This window comes from Patagioenas fasciata, chromosome 21, assembly GCF_037038585.1.
Source record: "Patagioenas fasciata isolate bPatFas1 chromosome 21, bPatFas1.hap1, whole genome shotgun sequence".
Taxonomy (NCBI): domain Eukaryota; kingdom Metazoa; phylum Chordata; class Aves; order Columbiformes; family Columbidae; genus Patagioenas; species Patagioenas fasciata.
This window is the reverse complement of record NC_092540.1, coordinates 5567110-5579851: the sequence shown is the minus strand read 5'-3', so window position 1 is coordinate 5579851 and position 12742 is coordinate 5567110. Positions and strand designations below refer to the sequence as shown.

Here is a 12742-nt window from a genome sequence, read left to right as displayed (position 1 = left end):
TGGCCTCTCAGCCTTTTCACCACAGGAGAATTACTCTGTGCAGACACATTAGCACCGCATTTGTAGCCAGATTTACAGGGACTTGCTTGTCTGTCTGTCTGTCTGCCTGCTGCTCGGTCCCACCGCACCCTCGACACGAGGAGCCGGGCACTACGATGCTGCATTTTAAATGTTGGACTTTGGTTATATCTTTCAGATCGAGCAAAGCGGGGAAATTCCTCCTTCGTGCTGTAATTTTCCTGTGGCTGTTTGCAAAGACAAGATGTTTGTTTTCTCCGGCCAGAGCGGCGCAAAGATTACCAATAATCTCTTTCAGTTTGAATTCAAGGAAAAGATGTAAGTGCAGACAGTTAAGTTGCGCAAAATCCACATAATCCTTGACAACTTCAGATGAGAAACGCACGTACTTAAGTGAGTTGAGGAAGAATGCGGCATCTGGTGATGAGGGAGGGCAGAGAAGATAAATGTGGATGGTTTTGAGACTTTGCATTTGCCATATGCATCCGCCAGGTCTTTTTTAGCAGACAAAGTTTAGTAGGTTCACTTTAAACAAGCAGCACAAAGGTTCCTGTATTCACAACGGGATGCTAAGTATTACCTTCCTACTGGTCGTTATGGGAATACCTCATTAAAACTGGACAGAGCTCCTGTGAAACACCAGTTCACAGTGAAATCACTGGGAAGTGTGAAATCCATAGTATCTTTTACAATCTCGAGTATTCAGTTTGAGACATTGGTGTGACTTGCTCGAAGTGTCACCATTGCTCTGAAAATGTGGCCACTCTGATGGGGGAAAAATGCCAAAAAGTGAGAATAGCCACACTGGTCTGTCCCTAGGTTCTGGGCTGGCTGGCTGGTCACTGGCCAGAGTGGAACCAGAACTGAAGTGGCAGCTGGCGGCCTCCACACCTTGGCTGACATTTTGCTACCACAGGGAATGAGCGATGTCTTAGCAAAATGGGACATGGTATCGGAACGATGCCCTGTGTTTAGAAGGGTTACCTGTCAAAATGTGTGATAATAGATCGCTGATTCCTTCCCAAGTTGTGGTCACTGAGCTGCCAGGGTTTACACAAATACATCTGGGTTGGGGAGCCTTGTTGTCTTTGTCAGGTTTGCAGTTAGAAGTTCAGCAACATGGAGGTGATGTAGAGAATTCTGCAGGGTTAGTTGTTGTCTGTGTTCATCACAGAACCCCAGAATGTGAGGGGTTGAGGGGCCCTGGAAAGCTCCTCCAGTGCAATCCCCCCATGGAGCAGGAACACCCAGCTGAGGTTCCACAGGAAGGTGTCCAGGCGGGTTTGAATGTCTGCAGAGAAGGAGACTCCACAACCTCCCTGGGCAGCCTGGGCCAGGCTCTGACACCCTCACCAGGAACAAGTTTCTTCTAATATTTAAGCAGAACCTCCTGTGTCCCAGTTTGTACCCATTGCCCCTTGTCCTGTCACTGGTTGTCACCGAACAGAGCCTGGCTCCATCCTCCTGACACTGCCCCTTTAGATATCTGTGAACATGAATGAGGTTCTTAGAATCTGAGGGTTAAAAAAATTACAGAAAAGATATGAAGAAGAAATCGTTGACCCTGAGAGTGGTGAGAGCCTGGCCCAGGTTGGCCAGAGAGGTGGTGGATGAACCATCCCTGGAGACATCCCAGGCCAGGCTGGACGGGGCTCTGAGCAACCTGAGCTGGTGAAGATGTCCCTGTCATGGCAGGGGCCGCACTGGGGGCGCTGGGAAGGTCCCTCCAACCCAAACTGTTCTATGATTCTAACGGTAAACGTGTTTTATTTTTCATGTCTCAGTTGGACGCGAATTCCCACGGAGCACTTGCTGCGCGGCTCCCCTCCTCCGCCCCAGCGCCGCTACGGCCACACCATGGTCGCCTTCGACCGGCACCTCTATGTGTTCGGCGGTGCTGCCGACAACACGCTGCCCAACGAGCTTCACTGCTATGACGTGGACTCGCAGACCTGGGAGGTCATCCAGCCCAGCCCGGACAGCGAGGTAACCAGTTTAGTTCATTCTTTCATTCCATGCTCTTTTTTTAACCTGTTTTTGCTCTCAGGCTATGGACGTGTTTTTGACAAGGACACTTACTTGTAGTTAAATAGCAATAGTTCCTTCCCACCAATGGTCAGCCTGTTTTGCGCTTTGCAAAGCTGATATATTTTCACATGATATTAATAAAACCACATCTGCGACTGTTTAAAGAGTTGCCTTCAGGAATGTAGATCCTGTTCCATTCCTACTAACGTTATCATTTGACATTTAAGGCTTCTTTAGTCACTGGTTCTTTGTGATACGACTACTTAGTGCCTTTGGGAGCAAACCTGCTCCTGAGAGTGTTGTCAAACAGCGTTTTACCTGACTTAGCCCTGCTGGATTTCCCTTCATGTTCCAGAGCCCTCGGGCTGTCTGCAGTCCCAGGCAGGTGTCTGTCAGTCTGTCTGTCAGTTGTGTGGGTTGTATTTTGAAGTTCCTTTCATGGTTACAGCATCTAGAGACTGATTTTGTAGGGATGAGAAGGGAGACTGAAGCACACGTGATAGTGAATTTTCTTAAAAGACTGATTAGCTGCAAGATCCGAGAGACTGTTGGTGGTTTAAGTAAGTTTTAAGTGGTTTTGTGGGCTCTGGAGTGATAATTAGATCATTTCTCAGGATTGTCGTCCTGAAGTTTCCAGGAGCTTTTGGCGAAGTCTTTAAACACTGGCAGTGAGTCTCCAATCCCACACCATTCCCAGGACGCTTGGAACTCGACATTTCCTTTCTCGTCCCTATCTGTGAACACAATTATTCACATTAAAATGAAACAAAGCAGAGGACAATGAGTGCAGCACTGTCCCAGCACCTGAAGGACCCTGCTGTGTGTGACATGGCCTCTGTTACCCCGCGGCAGGATAATCTCTCTTGGCTTTTGTTAGAGTCGATCTTTTTCCTCTTTTTCTAATGGATGGATTGTATGGCATGTGGATTTTTCTGTGTTATATGCTCTTAGAAATGCTGCATTTCAACTCGAACAGCACTATAGCTGCATTAACTTTCATACTTATCATCATGGGTTGTGTTTCCTTAATTCTTCCTTCTTTTGGACGTTTAGCATTGAGTGGTTGAAGCTGCCAGAATCCAAAATCTTGGTGCTGATGGAGCTGTTACTAATTCAGCGGTGATTTTTACGGAGCTTTGCAAAAGAGATTTTGTATATTCACGCTGCAGGAGGGCGAATGCTGCCATTTCTGTCTGTCTTGTTATCAGAACTAAGACTAAAAGAGCTCTGAGAAGCTTTTCAGAGTGATCCAGGTCACGATTTGGGCTTTTGAGACCTACACATGCCAGGCTAAAATATCACAGAATCCCAGAATCCCGGAATGTGAGGGGTTGGAAGGGACCTGGAAAGCTCATCCAGTGCAATCCCCCATGGAGCAGGAACACCCAGCTGAGGTTCCACAGGAAGGTGTCCAGGCGGGTTTGAATGTCTGCAGAGAAGGAGACTCCACAACCTCCCTGGGCAGCCTGGGCCAGGCTCTGCCACCCTCACCAGGAACAAGTTTCTTCTCACATTTAAGTGGAACCTCCTGTGTTCCAGTTTGCACCCATTGCCCCTTGTCCTATCACTGGTTGTCACCGAGAAGAGCCTGGCTCCATCCTCCTGACACTCCCCCGTTATATATCTGTAAACAGGAATGAGTCCCCCCTCAGTCTCCTCTTCTCCAGCTCCAGAGCCCCAGCTCCCTCAGCCTTTCCTCACACGGGAGATGCTCCACTCCCTTCAGCATCTTGGTGGCTGCGCTGGACTCTCTCCAGCAGTTCCCTGTCCTTCTGGAACTGAGGGGCCACAACTGGACACAATATTCCAGGTGTGGTCTCCCCAGGGCAGAGCAGAGGGGCAGGAGAACCTCTCTGACCTACTGACCACCCCCTTCTAACCCACCCCAGGTACCATTGGCCTTCCTGGCCACAAGGGCCCAGTGCTGGCTCATGGTCACCCTGCTGTCCCCAGGACCCCTAGGTCCCTTTCCCCTACACTGCTCTCTAATAGCTCATTCCCCAACTTACGCTGGAACCTGGAGTTGTTCCTGCCCAGATTCAAGACTCTACACTTGCCCTTGTTCTATTTCATTACATTTTTCCCCGCCCAGCTCTCCAGCCTGTCCAGGTCTCTGATGGCAGCACAGCTTCCAGTGTCACCACTCCTCCCAGCTTGGTGTCACCAGCAAACTTGCTGACAGTCACTCTATTCCCTCGTCCAAATCATTGATGAATATATTGAATAATCCCGGCCCCAGCACTGACCCCTGAGGCACTGCACTGGATCCAGGCCTCAACTGGACTCTGCCCCATTGACCACGACTCTCTGGCTTCTTCCCTTCAGCCACTTCCCAGCCCACCTCACTGCCCGCTCATCCAGACTGCACTCCCTCAGTTCAGCTGTGAGGATGCTGTGCACACTGTGTCCAATGCCTCACTCAAGTCAAGGTAGATCACGTCCACCGCTCTGCCATCATCCATCCATCTTGTTATGCCCTCATAGAAGTCAATGAGGTTGGTCAGGCACGACTTCTCCTTGGTGAAGCCATGTTGACTGCCCCTAATGACCCTCTTATCCCTGATCTGCCTTGAGATGGCACCAAGGAGAAGTCATTCCATCGGTTTCCCAGGGATCGAGGTCAGGCTGACTCACGTCTGAGTCCTGCCTGCATAACGCCACCAAAGCTCCCCGAGGTGCTGAGAGAAAACGCCTCGTCTTGCAGAGCTGCTTCCCAGCAGACAGCCAAACGGACGGACGGACGGACGTGCAGGCAGCAGTCGCAGGTCATGCACCAGCAGAGTGCGTTGCAGGAACCTCAGAGCAGCTCGAGATCCGGGAGGGACGCGCGGCCATTTGTGGCCACAGTTCCACAGAATTAAAGATGATAATTTGGCAACAGGCAGCGCCTCAAAGGGATCGAAGAAAGTTCTTTGTCCTCACGATACGTAAAGAAGGTCGGTGCGTGGGACAGTTAAAGTATCTGTGCCCTGCCAAATCACCGTTGTCTCCCCAGCAGGTCCTGCTGAGCATTCTGTCTTTCCTGAATTTACAAGAGAAATCTCCCCAACTTGGCCTGCGAAACATTTTAGTCTCACAATCAGGCCTTTCAGAGTCAAGAGAAGGAAAGATTTCTGACTTTCAAAGCTCTTAATTTTTCTTTTAATAAGCAGAAAGGAGGTTGATGTGTGCGGAACCTTCGCTGGCTTTGAGGCACCGCTCTGGATTTCTTCAGCTGGATGGCAGTGACGTGGTTTGTGGGCAGCTAAGAGGGATTAAAAGGATTTACTCATGAGTCTGCCCCGTGCGGGATCACTTACACCCACTGAGGTATCTTCAGGCAAAAGAAACATATTATTATGTGAATAAACCCCTGAATTCCTGCAGTGAGGCCCTGACGAGATCTGCCTTCAGATGTGGGGAGCGGAGCTGTCGGGGTGTCATGTTCTGCTGGGAGTGAGAAAATGCAGCATTTCACGGTCCAAAGAGACCGATACTTCTTATGTTTATCAATAATACGTAGTGTTCAGACTTTAAAAATGGTTTGAAAATATGTTTGGTAAATTTAGGATCTTTGAACCTTTTCAAGTTCGCATTCAGGAAGCTGGGGAGAGAGATCTTGAAAGCGTTGGTATTTATAAAACCTGCTTAGTAGAGTCACTGTAGTTAAGATTTTTGCAGATTTTGCAGGAACTCAGATTAAGATCCCCAAAGTACTATCATGGTAATTTGATTTTCGAATGCACATCACAGTGCCAAGAAGGAGCAAATGGTTGGTCACTTTTGTCATCTGTTGTTAGATTTCCGTGTATAATCTTTTGAGCCACACTGATTGGATTGGGCAATACTCGCTCTTTAAGTTGTGCCCGATCCTCTCTGATGAGTTATACAGGGTGTTTCAAACAGATGGACCCAAAGTGAAATGGAATCCAATTAGGAATTGGGTGCCATCTTTTTGGAACACCCCATAGGTCGATGCCTTTCTGTATGGGGGAGCCCAAAATGGGGCAGAGTCCTTCAGGTGCGTTCTGACAAGTGCTGAATAGAGGAGGAGAAATCCCATCCCTACACCCTTGCTACACACTTGCTGATCCAGCTGAGGGTGCTGTTGGCCTCACTAGGGTGACGGTGACTCCTGTTCAGCTTTGTTGTCCACCGGGATTCCCGGGTTTTGATCTTAAGAGCGTCCCAGGTTTTGATCTTAATCGCTGCTTTCTAGACAGCCAGTCCCCGGCCTGTGTCTTTGCGGGGAATGGCTCTTTCCCCGGGGGCAGGACTTTGCATTTGCCTTGGCTGAACTTCACCAGGTGCCCATCAGTCTGTTTTTCCAGCCTGGATAAATCCTTTCCAACAACAGCCTCCAGCATTTCAACTGCTCCAGACGCTCTGGTATCAACCGCAGACGCAGTGCCCTCCTCTAATCCGTGAAGCCTTTCAGCGTTTTGTAGGAAATGATCAGGTTAGTCAGGAAAAATTGACCTTTGGGGAATCCTGGCTGACTGTTCCCAGTCAGCTCCTTTGTAGGACGGAAATCGCTTGCAGGAGCGTTTGCTCCACGACTCCTGGGGTTGCAGGTCTGGTTGATTGGCCTGTGCTCGGCTGGACGCTGCTCCTGTGCTCCTGGGTTTGTATCAAGCCAAATTTTCAAAAGCAATAGGTGCTTCATGGGCTATAAACAGCACTTTGTCTACTCTCAGGTACCCACAGCCATAAGCTGGGATAGGCGAGTCCATCCCATAGTCTGGAAGGAAGCGTCGTCTCCGGAAAGGCAGAACAAAGCCCTTCAGCATCTGCCTTCTCCTCTGTTCGTTTGCAGAGCTCTGTGTCTTGAAGTTCACTCTAAAGGCTGAGGGAGCTGGGGCTCTGGAGCTGGAGAAGAGGAGACTGAGGGGGGATTCATTCCTGGGGATCAATATGGAAAGGGGCAGTGTCAGGAGGATGGAGCCAGGCTCTTCTCGGTGACAACCAGTGATAGGACAAGGGGCAATGGGTTCAAACTGGAACACAGGAGGTTCCACTTGAATGTGAGAAAAACTTGTTCCTGGTGAGGGTGGCAGAGCCTGGCCCAGGCTGCCCAGGGAGGTTGTGGAGTCTCCTTCTCTGCAGACATTCAAACCCGCCTGGACACCTTCCTGTGGAACCTCAGCTGGGTGTTCCTGCTCCATGGGGGATTGCACTGGATGAGCTTTCCAGGTCCCTTCAACCCCTCACATTCTGGGATTCTGTGAAATGAGTCTGTTCCAATTTTGTCTGAGGACCATGGAGATTTTCTGCACCCAGCATGTGAAAACATTTTAAATCCTTAAACCTCCTTGAACCCAATGAATCTCCAAAGCCCTGTCTGCCCATCTGCTTGAGAGTTTTATGCTCTCGCCTGGTGTGATAGTGGAGAAGCATCTCTTGAGTATAAGCAGCTACCAGTGGTGACAGCTCCTTTGGGCCTGTTGGAACTTGGGGTTTTCTTCCACCTTCAGAGGAAAAATAGATACATTTTTTACCTTTCAGTTTACGTTGGTTCGCCAGGTTTGTTTGTTGATGGCTCTAGGTCTTTTTATTTCATTTTGGCTTATAGTTTTCAGTGGCTTTGGAGACGCTCAGCAATGTTCCTTGATTGTGAAACGGATCTGGGAGCGTCTTTACTGCCTTTGGAGTCTGATGCAATGATCAGCATCCTGAACAGCTGCCCGCTGATGTGAGAGGGTGAGGACAGCTAGAAGTTACAAAGCTATCGTGTCTGAGAGAGCCTCTGCCCCAGAGCAGCGCCCTCCTTGCCCTCGGCAAAACGTGGTTTAAAAAGGTCTCGGGATGTGTTTGGTTTAGATTTTGGCATAACAACAATTAAACCAGCCCCCCAGCAGCCTCGGAGGTAAATAAAGCAACACTTGGAAGTGAAGAAGACTGCAAAAATGCAAATTAAGTTGATTCTAGGTGAGAGAAATAAATGCCAGCCTTGGATATACATTTTCTTCTCTTTCCTTTTTTCCCTCCTTGAAATTTATGTTGAGCCATTTCGACTTAAGCTGTAATCTAAGAACCATTTGAGCTTTGCATCTGTACATGCGAGTTCTAAACTGTGTATAGAAAACTAGTATTTACCCCTGAGTGGAAACTATTCATTTGCTTTAATTTTACATTGATTCAAGTTAATTTATTAAGGACTTCAGGTGAAGCCGAATGTATTCCTGGTGAGGTTAAAATGTACATCAACCAGTCTGTGTGGGGATTTGCGCAGGTTTAACTGAGTTTATTTCAAAGTACGTAGGATCAGCCCCAGAGATGATGCTCAGGGCTGCAATCTCAGCTATTTGAATGATTGGTAGGTGCCGCAGCACAGGCAGAAGCAACACTAATGCACAGATTTGTGAGTCAAATCAGAACCCTGATGAGCATAACAGGCCCAACTCAATTTGTGCTGTCTAGACAAGACACAGAGTAAGTTTTGAGCACAAGAAATGGAAAGAAAAAGACTTAAAAACTCCCAAAATAGTTGAATTGTGAAAGCGATGGCTGGAATCGTGCTGGCGGTGTGGAAGGGAACGCCGAGAAGGAAGCAAAGGTGACTGATGAGATCTGCTTTGGAAAGCAAAGATTCCAGCTTGAAAAGAGCCTCAGATTGCAAATCCCATTAACCTTAAATAGAAAAACCACTTCAACAGATGAAACAGGGCAGTGTGTCATGGAGAGAGGTGCCAGCCCAGATCACCAGAGGTGTCAGGACTGAATCTGCAATTCTCTTTGTCAGGCACCGCTAATAAAGTAAGGAGATCACGCTGATTGAGAGGTGAGTGTAGGATCTAGAGGTGACAAATACATTCTGACTGGCAGGTGAATGTGTTTATCTCAGTTGTGATTTTTAGCATTCCTGTGTGTGCTGGGGGTGAGAAGGAGGAGCCCTTTGGATTCACACCCGGCTGTCTGCAGTCACGCCAGAGAAATCCTGACTGAAATTACGGTTATTGCAAACCAAAAGGAGAGTTTTGCACAGATTATCTCTGCGAGACTCAAGATCACAGAATCCCAGAGTGTCAGGGGTTGAAGGGCCCTGGAAAGCTCATCCAGTGCAATCCCCCATGGAGCAGGAACACCCAGCTGAGGTTCCACAGGAAGGGGTCCAGGCGGGTTTGAATGTCTGCAGAGAAGGAGACTCCACAACCTCCCTGGGCAGCCTGGGCCAGGCTCTGCCACCCTCACCAGGAACAAGTTTCTTCTCACATTTAAGTGGAACCTCGTGTGTTCCAGTTTGCACCCATTGCCCCTTGTCCTGTCACTGGTTGTGACCCAGAAGAGCCTGGCTCCATCCTCCTGACACTGCCCCTTTCCATATTGATCCCCATGAATGAGTCCCCCCTCAGTCTCCTCTTGTCCAGCTCCAGAGCCCCAGCTCCCTCAGCCTTTCCTCACACGGGAGATGCTCCACTCCCTTCAGCATCTTGGTGGCTGCGCTGGACTCTCTCCAGCAGTTCCCTGTCCTTCTGGAGCTGAGGGGCCACAACTGGACACAATATTCCAGGTGTGGTCTCCCCAGGGCAGAGCAGAGGGGCAGGAGAACCTCTCTGACCTACTGACCACCCCCTTCTAACCCACCCCAGGTACCATTGGCCTTCCTGGCCACAAGGGCCCAGTGCTGGCTCATGGTCACCCTGCTGTCCCCAGGACCCCCAGGTCCCTTTCCCCTACACTGCTCTCTAATAGCTCATTCCCCAACTTACACTGGAACCTGGGGTTAAGATGTCTGCACAGTGCTGGTTTTCGGTAGTAGTTATTATATATACTAGGAGGACGTTACCGTAGCTCTAGTGGTATGTGTTGTTAAGCACGCCTACCGCAGGCCTGGCTCCATGGTGTAATGGCTCCCTTTATCATTCTCACCCTGTTAGCTGGAATATTGACACTATGGTACATCAGGGAAGGGTTGCTGTTATCTGAAGAGATAAAAGAAAGATAAAAGGCAGGTGTTGGGCGTCTAGTGTTGGTGGGTGAGGAACACGGAGCCCAGCGTGTCCCTCCTTAACCTATATATATATATATACATATATAACTTATGCTCTGTTACCCTTCTTGCCCTGAATATTTTCCTCTGGAGGACCGAGCTGCCCTGGTTTGCGCTGCTCCTGGGACAGGGAGTGTTGCTCTCCTCGAAGGTGGCATCAGGATGTCCCCGCTTGGCAAGAGTCACTGTCACCCCGCGGAGGTTTGTGCTGCATTGGATTCTGCTCTTCTGATTCAGCAACACAAACCCTTGGCCGCGCAGTGTTGTGCTGAACCCTGTCTGACCTTCCTTCTTCTGTCCTTTCCTGTTTTACATTTCTTTACGTGCGTTTGAAGAGTAGGTTGGTTGATGGCTGAAGTTACCAGGAAGCGGCACAGCTCTGCTTCCCTGATCACCCCGATACCAACCATCACAAGTTAAAACTCGTCGTTAGAACGTTCCTTACAGTATTTCTTTAAAATGAAAAAGACATGGAAAATGACCTCAATAAGCATAAACCAGGTGGCCTGCATTGGATCTCTGACAGAATAGTTCTTTGGTTTGGTTGGTTTTGGTTGAAGAGATATTATAATACAGCTAATATCAACCCATCGAGTTATATGGAAACAGGTCTTGGCAAGCAAACTTCATATTTTGGGATGAGGCCGGAGGTCCAGTTGATGAAGGTCACTGATGTATTTTTAACCTTCTATAATATGTTTATTTTTCAGTCAGTACATCTTATTTAATGAGATTACTACCAAGAACAAATGGAAGCCATGTAAAATAAATGATATTTGACAGTAATCTCATCCTCTTTTGGAGAGGTATTGAACGGGGGCCCTGCAGGAATGCACTGATGGATCAATATTATTCCATGATCCATCACAGTATTTATTAGCACCAAGTTTAACGTATTTTATTTTATAAAGTAGCCATGAAACATGCTGGAGAAAGGCGATATCACATTTATCCAGAGGAATCTATATGGCTTGGTAAACTGGCGCAGGCAAATGTGAAATTTGAGGTCACCAATCTGTGGTTAGTACAGCTGAGAGAGGAAGAAGTCCCAGTTCCTGCATGGGGGATTTTATCCTTAAAGGCTGTAGTTTGAAGAAAAGCAAAAGTCATGGAAAATCTGGTGAGTAACGAGCTAAATGAGACCGTTGTGTGACGCTGCGGTAACGGGGATAATCCGGTGGTAATGAAAAACGCCAGTCAGCATGGGTGCCTGGAAAATATGTCTCTCCAGATAAACATATTCTTGTTTCATGTCAGAGTTTACTTGAGTGGTGTCTATAAATACGTACAAGAAGAGAAGATTTCTTATACCAGAGGGCTTTTGATTTCATAGGCAAAGATTTAATGAGATTTGCTGCCTGGAAGAGAAAACAAGCCTGATGAAACTGGGGAAAAAGAATTGAAGCTACGATCCCCACTTGAAGACTTTCTGTGAGATGCCCCAGTGGGATGCGCTGATGTGGCGAGATAGCTTTTGTGTAACCTCAGAAGAATCGACAAAAATGATGTTGTCTGTCCCGTGCAGGAGGGTCCCTGTGGCTCTGAGTGGCAGTGACTCCCTGTGGCAGAATGCAACCCCCCCTCTCCCCTCCCTCCTTCGCTATGGAAGGAGTAACCACATCTCCCTCTCTCTGCTGTTTGAGGCCAACAGCCTCTTTAGTTTGGCCCCAGAGCCCCTGGCCAGGGCCGTTAGGAGAAGGCAGCGCCGAGGCGCCAGGAGCCGCTGGGCGCCCGTGGCCAGTGTGGGGGTGTTTGGAGGCTTCAGGGGCACCCACAGCCAGGGTGGGGGTGCAGAGAAGCTTCTGGAATGTCCACAGTCAGATCTGATCAGGCTATAAAAACAGGACTCTCGTTGAGGCTCCGCCCTTTGCGCGTGACCTCTTGGAGCACGAGCTGAGCCGCTGCCCCCAGGAGCCACTGCCCCCCCGGGACGGAGACTCCGCTTGCCTTGCCACCACGGGTGTGAGTGAATTAACCCTCACAGCATTGCGAGTGTATCTGTTTCTGTGCACATTTGCATGTGTATTTATATTTTCCACGCACATTTGCACCTGTACTTTCCTGCTCAATACGAGCACGTGTATAAATTAACCCTCGCAGAATTGCGGGTGTATTTTCCTCCCGTGCTTGCACATAAGCACGTGTAATATTCCGTGCACATTTGCACATGTATCTCTCCTCACAGGATTGCGAGTGTATTATAAATTTACCCTCATAGAATAGCGAGTGTACACTTTCCGTACTCAATACGAGTACGTGGATCCCTTTACAATAACCCCACACCGTATCAGACAAGTGTGGACTCTGCCCGGACTCAGGGACGGCTCTGGCATTGTTTTGGGTGAAGCCACGTGCATGCACACTATGGACCTCCTGTTGTATCAGTTGCTGCCCCTTAATAATTTACCCAACTGATATCCGAACCTGTATTCAAATCACTTTGGAGTGCTAAACCCTGTCCGTTGTCCCTTACACGAACCTCGGGGTGCCTCCGTGACACTCCCACTTCAAAACTCATCTGATTTTGCCGTTCCATCGCAATGCTTCGGTCCTATAAATAACTGCGCTTTGCAGCGTGGGGCGGTGTTATTTTCTGCGGACCTGGCGCGATGGAGAAAGGAGACGTGGCTCGGTGGTGCCAGCGCTGTGAACATCTCCGATTTCGGGGTTTTGTGCAGAATCGGGCATTGCGGGGGGGTGCTCGGCCAGATGGTGCCGCCCCGGCGA

General features: G+C 48.9%; 1 protein-coding gene across 1 annotated transcript in view; it reads left to right on the top strand.

Annotated features, from left to right (window-relative positions):
- Positions 1–12742, top strand: part of LZTR1 (leucine zipper like post translational regulator 1) — a 35445-nt gene that overhangs the window by 6583 nt on the left and 16120 nt on the right. The window contains exons 8-9 of the mRNA XM_065854277.2: positions 197–336; positions 1803–2004. Of these exons, the coding sequence (XP_065710349.1) occupies positions 197–336; positions 1803–2004 (342 nt within the window). The remainder of the gene's footprint in view (positions 1–196; positions 337–1802; positions 2005–12742) is intronic.